The sequence below is a fragment of the Protopterus annectens genome, chromosome 11.part0 (genome assembly GCF_019279795.1).
Source record: "Protopterus annectens isolate FY-2018-M chromosome 11.part0, PAN1.0, whole genome shotgun sequence".
NCBI classification, from domain to species: domain Eukaryota; kingdom Metazoa; phylum Chordata; order Ceratodontiformes; family Protopteridae; genus Protopterus; species Protopterus annectens.
The window spans coordinates 727,457,012-727,470,066 of record NC_056745.1 but is presented as its reverse complement, the minus strand read 5'-3'; the positions used below and the strand labels follow the sequence as shown (position 1 = coordinate 727,470,066).

At 39.5% G+C, this 13,055-nt stretch overlaps 1 protein-coding gene across 1 annotated transcript in view; it reads right to left on the bottom strand.

Annotated features, from left to right (window-relative positions):
- Positions 1 to 3,567: 3,567 nt before the first annotated feature.
- The window catches only part of LOC122814989 (potassium voltage-gated channel subfamily KQT member 1-like), a 1,169,537-nt gene continuing 1,160,049 nt past the window's right edge, over positions 3,568 to 13,055 (bottom strand). The window contains exon 9 of the mRNA XM_044087244.1: positions 3,568 to 3,759. Within this exon, the coding sequence (XP_043943179.1) occupies positions 3,568 to 3,759 (192 nt within the window). The remainder of the gene's footprint in view (positions 3,760 to 13,055) is intronic.

Below are 13,055 nucleotides of genomic sequence, written 5' to 3'. Positions count from 1 at the left end.
TCAGCACTCAAATCTGTTTCTTTGAGCTCAGCACTTGTTCAGAACTCATTGTATGCACTAAATAAGCTACAAATTTCTACAACATTCAACTTTCCACACTTGTCTAGAGGAAAACAGTTTTTAGTGCTTAATAAATAAGCACCTATCCAGGCATGTCTAAGAGTCAGCTCCTGGTGTTTTCTCCTATCTTCCTGTCTACCTGATGAATCAGGGCATCTTTGGGCAATGTAGCAATTGCCTCATGTACACAGACAACACTCTCCTCCTACCACCCAACACTACAACCTGTGAAAGATGCACTTATATAGCCAAACTGGAAGCAAAGCTCTCTTCACCCAAGACTGGACTAGACAGTCAAGAGCAGAAGGTAAACACTTGCACCACACCACACTCATCACATAGTCCCTCAAAACCTACACCACCAAAACACACATATAGAAACACAAAACGCACACCTACATTTGCGGAGGCTCTCAAAAAATATCTACCCAAGCAACAGGGACCTCCAAAGCAGAATTGCAAGCAACTTCCACCCCCCCGAACACAACCCAAATGACACATAGCCCACAAACTCAGTGTGCCACTCAACCACAGCCATAAGGCATGACAACGTACCCAACACTCTAGTCATAAGTGACTCTAGTCAGGCACACTGATGTTCTACTCACCAGGTTAACCAAGGAGAAAGTTACTGTCAGCTGCCTGTCAGGTGCCAGGATCCGCCACATAATGCATGCACTCAGGTCATTCCACAACAAGTACAAATATGACTCTGTCATTGTCCATGTTGGTGTGAATGACCTGAGACATACCTCCCTGGACTACATAAAAAGAGACATGGAGGAGCTGTCCTATTTTGTAGCCCAGGCAGGAATAACCCTAGCCCTGAGTAGCATCCTGCCATCACCCAGAATGATACCACAGTACAAGGACAAAATGATTGACTTCAACAATTGGCTAAGCTTCTGGTGTCATTCTAAGGGGATTCAGTATCTGTCTGCCTCCTGGGATGACATGATCGACAAGCCACGATGCTTTGTCAGAGATGGCCTGCACCTTTTGCCCTTGGGATTCCGGATACTGGCTAAGGCTCTTGCCACCCCTATAGTGCCTTTTTAGGCAAGATTCAAAAGACAATTTCACCACCGTAACAGGTACAGGCAAGCAAAGTCTGAGGGTAATGCTACTTAATGCTGGAAGTCTAAACCTCAAAATGTACTCACTCGAGGCACTCCTTAAAATGGAGAACATTGACATCTGTGCAGTGACAGAGACCTGGTTCAAGGCTCCAGAGAACACCCCTGCATTACCAGGCTATAATTCATACCACACCTTTCGGCCACCTAACCTGGGCCAAAGCACTAAAGGCGGTGGCGTGTCCGTATTCTGTCCATATAACTCTGGGCAAGACTGCAATCCAAATTGTAGCTTGCTATAGATCCCCCACCATGCCCCAGGATTCCCACTCCTCATTTCTTGATACACTGGAAAATATTAGGGTACAACCTAACACCCTAATAATGAGCAATTTCAACTGCCCCACCATTAACTGGGAAAACTACTCATGTACCAACGCTTGTGCTCAACGTTTTCTGGAATTCATAAATTCCAATGCCTTGGATTAACTTATCGACACCCCCACCAGAGGCAGCAATATCCTAGATCTGGTCATTACCAACATGGGTAACCGGTGTTCCACACCAGAGGTCAATTTCTCATTGGTCAGATGCGACCACAAGCAAATCACCCTAGACATCCACATCCAACCCCCACCCACCATTAGGGAAACCACCGTAAAAAATTTCTCCAAAGCCAACTTCACACTTCTTAAGACAGAAGTGGCAAACTTCACAACATCCATGCTGATGGACAATAGAGGTACGACTTCTGGATCCTATACAGTTACAGTTTGTAATCCATAAGTCACTCAGCTGTAAAATTGACCAAGAGCTAATAAAAGAAATGCCTAAACAACTCAAAAGGAAAATGCTGTCATTTAGTTTACTTCTATTAACCTAACAAATAAGGTACTTGAAAAGGAAGTAGAAGCAAAACTGGGGAACTGCACTGGCATGAGAATATCTTTATTAACATTTTTGTTTTCAGCTATTTCTTCTTTAGATATGATATAGCTCCCTGTACTGTCATCTGCATCATCTGACTGACCTGCCATAATGGTTGAGATGAACCCTCTCTGGTTTACATGGAAGAGCTCAGGCAGAAGAAGACACACTGAAGAGTCATGCAAACAACTTCTTGAACTTGTTTAGGCTGCTGTTTTATTTGTTCATATATGCAAAATGCTTGAGTTTGTTTGTCAGTGTGCATTAGTAAATATGTTAACAAGACTGCAATAGCTAACAGATACATCACAAGAACATAGGAATATAGGACCAGCAGACAAGCCGTGGTGGTGCAGCGGTAGCGTTGTTGCCTCACAGCAAGAGGTTCTCCCGTTCAATTCTCGGCTAGAGCGCCTTCTGTGTGGAGTCTGCATGTCCTCCCCGCGGTCGAGTGGCATTCGAAAGACATGCGTAAAATGGGCGTGCCTTCGCTGAAGGTTGGGCGTCGAGCTGGCACCTCGGCACCCGTAAAAAATCAACTAATCATTAGCGGACCGGAGTTCCGCTGTGGTGATCCCTAACCAGGAAAAGCCAAAAGAAAACCAACAACTAGGCAAGAGATCATGAGGCTCATAAGATGCCCAGCCATATACACCTTTAAGTAAAGTTTGTGACTCTATTTTCAAGCACTTAATATTGCTCCCTTCCCAAATAAGAGTCCCTAAAACTTTGCACTAAACTATATAATAATTTGATAGCAACGCATTTCTTTCATTCTAAAACACATAAGTACTGTTTCTACAGTGGGTGAACCAGAAAAGAGAGTAAGTGAACCATTAATGCATCTCACCCTTGAACAGATGTCTGCTAAGGTTTAAATCATGACAGCTGTGCACCTTAAAAAAACAGATGATGTCACTGCACATAAGGAATTAGAGTGATGAATGTTAAAACATACTGAAAAGTTAATATGACACAAGACCAAAGCAAAAGCTGTTTGAGGCCTTACAGAAGCTGTAAACGCTCATCTGAATTCAACCATAACTAGTACCATTAGATAAACTATCTCAGGGATGACAGAAGGTGACTTTCAATGTTTGTATTTTGGACCACAACACTGAAACCAATATCATGTCTGTAAGGGTATATAAAATGTTTATATATTACAATAACTCTGGTGGGTGTTCTTTTTTCCTTCAGGATTTCAGATGACAAATTAAAAGGCAGACAATGAATCTTTGATATGCATCCCAAATTTATTAGCATATCTTGCACATGCTAACATAAAGACTACTGCTGAAAAGAGAGATGGATATTATGTGCAATGTTAATCATTCCTGGTTCTGCTACTACACCTTACACAGACACCGATTTATATTTGTGATAGCCCAGACAAGATTTATGCACTCTTGACAAAAGTGCACTCTGCAAAGATTACAGATGATTCCTTATAGTTTGGAAGTAAAAAAAATGGGGTTTTCTGTTTACATATTTCCTCATGAAGTCATCTCATAAATACTAAAAAAGTGAAACATTTATTACCTGCAGGTTCTTCGATATAAAAGGCAACATCTTTCTTTTCTTCTTTATCATCAATGCTGTCAAATGTTATCTGTGGAACTGATAACGCATTTTCTCCAGCATTCAAAGTTGCAGTGGTGCTAGGCTTGGCTTTCCTTTTATATTTTCTGGACTGCTGCAAGGTCAAAATACTTAATTTACACATTTTACTACATTAGCTAAGCTTTGCTCTCTCTACTTATTTTTGCATCAACTAGTTTTATTTACATCTGATGTATAGTGAGAAGAACACATACTACTCTCTTGCAGTGGCTTAAAAGAAGACAATAGTGTAGTCAAATCAATTCTGTGGTGAGGTACAAGTTTACAATCTATACAGTTGTAGGAATAATCAGAGCTCATGTATTCCACAGACATATGTACCAGGCATTATCATAAAGCTGGTGCAAAGCACACAGGGGTGCAATGCTACTACTACTGCTCTAAGGTAAAGCAACCCTCATAAACAAGGGCAGCACAAATGCCAGTAAGCAAACATAACCAAAGTTCAGCATCACAGAAGTGCAAAAGTGATGAGCATGAGAACAAAAGTGCAGAAAAAAATGATACAGTAAGGAAGCACACATCTATAATTATGTGGCTATGCCCAAAATACCATGAAACCGGTTTTATTTAATGTGTGTGTGATTTATTTGCTTGTTAATAGGGTTAATTGGTCCATTAACTTCTTCAGCAATGGCCAAAACTTTGAGGCAAGGAGAATGTAACTATGATTTATCAGAGTATAGTACAAATATACAGTTTGAATATCGCATACGTTTAACATTTAACGTCATTAAAATAATTGCTTAACAACATTAGTAAATTAATGATCTAGCAGCATAAAATGGGGAAGTTACAAATGACCCAGTAGTTGCAAATCCAGCCATATAACTGTGAATCATTTGGGAGAAACAATTTTCATCATTAACTGAAGTAATAATCTAGCAGCAGAACAAAATAAGCATGCAGTAAAGGGGCTGCTGTAAAGAAAGCAAACTGCAGCAGTGAATAAACAAGCAAAATAAATATAAATAAATAAAATGCGTCTACAGTTATTCATCACTTGAGCAATATGGAAATATTACGGCACAAAGCGCTTTTGTAATGAATGTGTACTCTCACAGTTTAGTATCTACACATATGGTAGTCTTGAAGCTATAATATTTCCACATAATTTTTAGTTTTACACAGTAACGTGTGCTCCTTTGTTAAAAAAATATACTGAAATATTAGTTTGGGGTGGAGCTTTGATATTATGGTATGTTCAACACTACCACATTGCAGAACAGCTATGCTTCATGAAAAAAATCAAAACACATACAAATGTGAAGGAAAGTTTGGAACTGAAAATGAATGGTACACTAGAGAGTCGATTATCTGAACTAATTAGGACCTAGGGTAGTTCAGATAATCAAGCTGCTTGGATAATCAATCATACATTGAACCAGAATAAAAACTTCTAAAATCTTGTTTTTTTCTGCACACAAGAAATACACATTTCAGCCATTCAGCATTTCCAGTGGACAATAAAGAATATTTTTCACACACGAGCAGGCTACAGTATCAAAAAATGCACACAAGTGAATATGTATAACATTTGCATATTCAGACTTTATGATTTTTTCTACCAGAAAACTTTGGAAGGCTGTGTTCAGATAATTGACTTTTCAGATAATCGATGATTGGATAATCGACTCTGTACTGTAGTTTGGACACAGATTACTTTGTCCTGGACTGCCCTCCTGCATTAGTGGGAGTGCTATCCTGCCCATACAGGTGTGAGTGTCAGTCACTAAGCAAAGTAATGCTGTCCAGGCCATACACAAGGCTTTAGCTATCTATAATACTGGCAAGTATCCATTTGTAGTACATTTGCAGCAAGAATGCTATTGAAGAATTAGAAATGGTACTTAGTACAACTGTACATTTTTTTAAATAGACAAAACTGGGTCATGTGATTATCCTGATTAAAAGTAAACTACTCAATGCTATTTAAGAGGGAATGTTCACAACTAAATATGTATCCACTCAGTATCAATGTTGTGATTTGATATTTACTGTTTGTAGTACATTCATCACCAGCTGCAATGTTCAAAACTGGGCGATGCAATTTAATACGATTAGATGCTTACCAAAATGGGTGAAAGTGGGAAAGTAATAATGAATATATTATTGTGATGAATATGAATGTATTTTTAAGATAAAGTTATTATCTGGTGGAAAAGTAAGGGATTTTGTATAGAACTCATGAAATGCTATAGAACAGGTGATGTTATTGGAAGATATGGTAGCCATGAACACACAGCACAGAATGAATGAGCATGGTGAATACAATATAGAAGAGTGTAGAATATAATGTAGATGGGTGGAACCAGTTGTGCTTACTTGCTATAACTGTCAAATATTAGAAGCGAGTATAATATGGAAAAGAATGTGGATCTCAGTTTGTGATTTTCAAGTATGTGATGGCAGAAAAGAGGTGGGTTCACAGAGTGGCCTGTTTTTTTTTTGATTGGAAAACTTAGCAAAATTTTTAACAAAAACAGTATCATGATAGACTGCAAGACTGAATGCATAGAAATGGAGTGGCACTGAAAAATTAATAGATAAAACAGCTACACTCAATGTTCCCTGAAAGAAACATAGTAATTCTAATGGAGTAGTGAGATCATGAATGGACTGCGTACACATAACAAGAAGATGACCTGTAACATATTTGAGGGAGAGATATAATATAAAAAAAGAGAGCAGCATTGGAGGCTGGGAAACATTTCAGCATTATATTGTATCTGAGCAATATGTCAGGCACATTTGCTAGCACTGCCGAAAAGTGTGTTAAATGATATTGGACAGAAACTCTTTCAGCACTTGAGCATGACACTTTGGGGATTTTACTGATGTGAGCAGCGCAGGCTAATATTTGAGCACTACTTTCCATCAAAATACAAAAAAGCAGTATTTTGATGGAATTTTTGCCCTTTCCTCCCATTGGTAGAAAATTGGAGTTGGTTATATCAAGTAAGGGAAGGGGGTTGTAAGGAAGTTCGACCTCCCAAACTGGGTAAACTCTTCTACATTGCATCCACCATGCTCATTCAGAAAGTCCACTTTGTACTCTGTGTTCACGGCTATCATATCCTCCAATAACATCACCTGTTCTATAGGATTTCATGAGATGGGGTAGTACATCATCTCACCACAAAAAGTTCTCAAAATATACAGAGTTTGTTTTTGTTTGTTTTCTTTTTAGTTTCAGCAGTATTACATGCGCTCATTAATATGTATAATTGAATGAGGATAAAATGCCATGAATATGGATACAACATAAAAAACAGATTTATTTGTTTATTTTTTTATTTATTTGCTTTTGTTGACCAGGAAATTCCACTGGGCTGAAATGAGTGCATTTTCAGTGGAGGCCCGGGGAAAAAAGCTCCATATCACTATTTATGATATTGAGACAAATTATGTAGCATAATATTATCTGTCTGGTGAGATATATGCATTTAATATGACTAAAGTAATGCCTTAGTGCTATGACATATAATGAAGTCATGTTTTAGTGGATGATATAAAATCAGTTCATAACCCAGAAAAGTACATCACACAGCAATCTGAATGCTCTGCCCTGATAAGGGGATCTATATTAGAGAATAAGAGAGATTATGTTGCATGTTCTTAATCTGATGAGATGCATCCATTTAATGTGTACATATTATTATAGTATTATAACGTAAAATTAATATTATGTTATAGCTTCTATCCCAGGTCTTCCACTGAAAATGGGCTCTGAATGGCCCAGTGGACTTTCCCAGTAAACAAAATACAAATAAATAAATACATTCAGGATTATAAATTTCAGTGGATGATGCAAGGTGAATTTATGGACAAGAAAAGTAACATTTTTTATAGCAATCTAAAGGATACCAGGAATATTTACTGTGTTTCTCTTCTTGTTTTGAAACAAAGATTAGAAATCAAGAACTGAATAAATTGCAAATGAGATGGGATTATTTGATGCATGTATATATGTTGTTTTATACTTTAAGACTGCAAATTTATAAATAAAACAATGTGTGCTTCCTTTTCTTCTTTTTTGCTGGGTAAATCAGAGCTGCCTTTCCTTTTCTTTTTCCCAGTTCCTTCCATGACATATTTTTTATTTGCTTTTTTTCAATCTCATTCTTTTTGTGTTTTAGTTTTTTCCGTTGGTTTATAATATATATTTTCATGTTTATTTATGGAAACTTTTTGTAAGACCATTGGGGCTGTACTGCTTGAAGAACTTTGACAATTTAATTTTACAAACATAAAAATCTCATCAGTAAATATAAATTTACAAACATAAAAATGTCATCAGACGATTTAAATTAAATTTACAAACATAAAAATTTCATCAGACTCCTTAGCCCAATGGTTACAACAAGAATGATAAGGTTTTGATGAAGAATTTATAGGAAAGTATGGCTACAAATGCTTCAGAGGAGCTGGCAGTCCAGACAGACGGAGAGAGACAGAGAGAGAGAGACAGAGAGAGAGAGAGAGAAGTCTCAACCCCATATTTACTAATCTACCATGTAAGACTAGATTAGTCTTGCAGGTAAGTGCCAGTGTAACAGTATGACAGCAGCGCACCATGCATATTAATGAGGGTGCACTGCCTCAACTCCAAAGCTTACACCGATTGGGGATGAGTGTGGGGGGTGTGTGGGACTGCCGAGCAGTCCAAATATCCACACCCCTGCAATGAAGAAATGCCGCAACTTCACATTTAAATGAGCGAGTCCACTCATATGTGTACAATGTAACACTACACTCCCCCATATGTTCAACAACTAACAGAATAAAAAATAAAAATATATTTTTTTTTTCTTCCAATATAGCTGCCTGTAGTTGCATGGGCTTGCCCGGGTTTGCCCATTGCTTAGCTACAGTTACAGCAGCTTAGACTCCAGAAGAGGATAATAAGAAAAATATATGCAAATTAAGCAACATAGCAATAGCGTAGTGGTTAGAGCTTTTGCACAAAGAGGAGGCATTCCCAGTTCAAGTCCCACTACTGCACATTACATTTTCTGTGAGAAATCTGTATACAAAGACATTTCCTGACATTTTTTATGTATAAGTTTTGTAAAAAGCATTGAAATGTTAAATTTAGTAGTGCATGAATTATATACATGAAGGTGAAATGTTTATGCATTCTGAGGCTTGAGTACCCTATGTTAAGCAATATAAAGCACTGCTAACCACATTTTACCAGTATTGAGCATATTTAAATACATCTGCGCATAGCTGCGCACTGCGCTAACCAGCACAACGTCTTTGTGTGTAGCTGCGCACTGAGCTAACAAGCGCAACATCGGGCAACGTAAGGCAAACTTGGGCAAAGTTGGGCAAAGTCGGGTAAACACGCTCACACCTGCTTTACTGTTCCATAACCAGTCAGTTCTGCCCAGCAGGAAAATAAAAAGCAGTGACAGTGCTCGAACTCAGGATACTGTGCACTATAGTCACAGTACTTAACCACTAAGCCATAATAGCATTTCACAAACATGCAATTTCAACAGAGACATCTCTATCAAAGGGATTTTAAACATTTCTAACATCAGCTAAGCAGGCATGCCCACAGATGAGCTTTTTAAAAACTGGCCAATCACAAATAAGTGTGGGAAATGAGGCATATTTAATCTCCACTGGCAGGAATACATGCTATAACTGGTTGTAGCTTCCTTCTGCAGTCAGCATGGCTGGTGTAGGTGAAGGCACTCGGTTTAGAGCTCAACGCTGGGGCATCCAGGAGTCTAAAATTATGGTTTGGCTCCTCGTCCACAAACACGAGCAAAGACTCCTGCAGGGCCAGTACCAGGGTACCCAATATAAAACGGAGGCCTGGAACAGTCTTGCCCGTGATCTCACCAGTGCCACTGGAGTTCCTTGGACTGATGAGCAGGTCAGGCACCATTATTCTGACCTGAAATGGCATAGGGGGGGATGAACTGGACTGGTGGATCCAGGAATCCTGTAGGATGCCTAATGCTCCAGTACTGAGTAAGTAGCCATTGTATTAAGTAGTTAAGAATTGCCATGCGTGTCTATACTATGGATAGGTATGTTTCAATATCACTGCATTTACTTCACAGCTGCAGGTGAACGGGCTATGAATCTGCAAGCCCATGAAGATAGGCTGCAGAGGCTGCATCATGAGGCAGGTTAGTAATTATTCTGCATGTACTGTTATATAAAATAAATGAGAGAGCCTTCAAAAAGTGTTTTAACCCAATAAATAAAGGCATAATACTCCTTTAATAAATGTATAATTCCTGGACTGCATCTGTGTCATTTTCTTTGATATGTTGATGTACTGTTTCATTCTACAAATAGTAGTGCTGTATTAAGCAGTGTCAACCCACACTTGGGTAGGCCCATATACCATGGGTGAAGGGAGTGCCCAGCATGTGCAGGTTAATCCGGCACATGAGTAGCTTGGTATTGTGTTCCGCAGAAATGTCAGTGTGCTGCCAGAAATGTAGGGAGCTGTTAACATATAACTGATACTTTCACCTGAACATATCTAGATAATTATATGAAAGTAGAGCTGTCAGTGTACCATCTTAGCAGTAGTGTGTGAGCAATTCTCAAAATATGTTGCAGTAACATCTGCATCTTGGACATTTTGTATGTAAGATACAGCTCGTGTATATAATGATCTAGCAAAATCCAATTGCACAATATAAGGACATTGGGTAATGTAATAATACATGTAAGGGACAACTGCAGTTAATAGGAATGTAGTGAAAACTAGAAGGATATATAAGTTGTTAATTGAGCTATCTTTTTCCACCCTACTGTATGTGCATAAAAAATGCAATTCCACACCTCAGTCGGTATGTCTAATCTCAAAACATTTGTTGGGACATATGTCCTATTGGTTTATAAATATTTGCATTTATTTCTATGCCTATGCCCTGTTAAAATACCAGAATATTGGTGGCCTGTTGCCATTAATTAAACCTGCCTGCTGTTGTAATGTCCACTATTGTTCTATATATGCATGTGTTATGCTTGCTTTTCAACTGTTGAAAATCTGGTGTGTTGGTTTAATGGGAATACTTCTGCATGCTGTTATAACTAACTGGGAATGCTGTTGATTGTTACTAACCCATATCTTTATTAACTCTTCAAAACATAGTTCGTATGGGAAGGCCAGTCCCAGCGGACCCACCTGTCCCACCTCAGCTGACCATGGCACCTGGCACCAGTAGATCCGGTGCCCAGCCTGGGACCTCCTCCTCCGTTGGCCCTGTGCCTCCTTCAGGTGGAAGTGCTGCAGGGGATGGGGTTTGCACCCCCCCCATGCAAGCATGAGCGGAGAGGCACTTATCACCCTTTGTACGGTCCAGGCTGTGGTGCGTAGAGAGATTGAACATTCTGTTGTAGAACCTCTATGCCAGCTTGAGGCCTGAGTGGCGCAACTCCCGGGTCAGCCTGCCCCTCCTACACAGCCCCCAGCACAGCCACCTTCTGGGCCGTGAAGGTGCAGTGGTGACTGCCAATGGGTGGGGACCTCAGTCCCACTGTTTCCATCTGGGGGCTCATGGGCTTGCAATTTCCAAACATCCCTCCCCGTCAAAGGTGTTTACCCACCACATGGTCAAATACTGCCCTTGTATGCATCTTGTTTGTCTTGTCTATTTACCTCCCTAACCTACCTCCCCAAATATACCTACTTCCCCTACCCCACATTTCACTCTCACCTGAAAAAAAGGGCAATCTGCCCCCCCCAAAAAAAATTATGCCCCATATATAGCTGCCCATTTTGCACACTTGTCCACTGGACACATGAAAGGTAGTTTAATTGGCATTACAACATATTTTGTTGTCCTCACCCCTCACTCAGGGATTGAAGGGTTCATATCGACCTCCAAATTTATTGCATATGCACAACTGTTGCTGTTGAAGAAATGGGCAGTTATGGACCTTCCCTACACCCATCCTGCACATCCCGAGCTATTTTCCATACTGTCTTTCCTTCTTTGTGGCCCTTTTCACCACTTTCCTATCTCCCCATTTTTCTTTTCTATCAAAGAAATTAGCGCGGGGTGAGCAGGAGTAAGCAGCATTAAGCAGTAGTGAGCGGGTTTGCGCGGGTTTGCGCTTGTTTGCGCTTGGCTAAGCAATGCGAAGCATTGCTCAAACCCACGCAAACCTGCTTAAAAGTGCCTTAGTCACTCTGTATGCAAGGGCCCTTGTTCTGCTCAGGAACAAATTAAAACACCTCTGTAAGTCTCGAACCTCGGACCTTGCACAAACTACAAAATATGAAGTACCAATAAGCCACAGTACATATACATTAAGTTGGTGCTTAAATAATTATATCATGCATTAGAATAAGTGAATGTAAAGGAAAATTCGGAATACCATACCACACAACTTGTTCTGTGGATGTTGACCAACAGTTGTTGTGGGATTACATTACATGACTGTGATAAGAGAAGCAGCCATTCTAGCAGGAAATAATGTTACACCATCACCTTACAACCCCACACAGTATCACAGCGGGACAAACACTGGCATATCTGTTTAGGGCAGAGGCCATACCTCTCAACTGTCCCTACTTTTCAGGGACGTCCCTGATTTTGACGCAAATTTTAGCTCTGTCCCTCTGATTCCCTCCTAAAACTAGTGACTTTGGGAAGAAAGGTGGTGAATTACACTTAATGAATAATGACACTAATTAAAAGTTATACACTTCTTTTTCTTCAGAAAAGGTGTATTAATTCATATGCTCTGATTCTCTCAATGTTTCAACTTAATGGCACTAATATTTTAAAAGTGTCCCTGATTGTTCCTGAGTTTTTCTTGACTTTTCCCTGATTCTGTTCAAATTTGTACCTGATTGGTTGAGAGGTCTGGCAGAGGCAAAAACACAGAGGCATATTAGCCTTTCTGCTGTTACACACTGTGCAAATAGCTTTGGAAGGAGTTTTGGAAACATGCCCTTATGTAGAAATACAACACTGAAATACAAATGGATGTAGCCATGTACTGGTAGCAACCAACTGCAAGAATGGTATTGCTCTATTGGTGAAAAGACCTGTGTGGTGCACAGACAAAAAATAACAGGCTATTCTCTGGCTATCATGTGGATAGGTCCACAGTTGAGAGTTACGCAGACAGACTACAAGCCTTGATAAACTAATATGAACACAGCAACCCTGTAAGTCCAGCAAGATAAAATCCACACAATACTACTTACGCTCTCTGTACTTCTGCAACCCTAACCAAATGTAAAATATACCTGTGTGTGCAGGGTCTACCAAGGATGTAGGTAAGCATACTCACTGCACTGAAATGTGTCCAGTTTTTCTGAGCAGCTCATGCTAATGTCAACACTAAAAAAGCACAAAATGTTTAGAACTGTGTAAATGA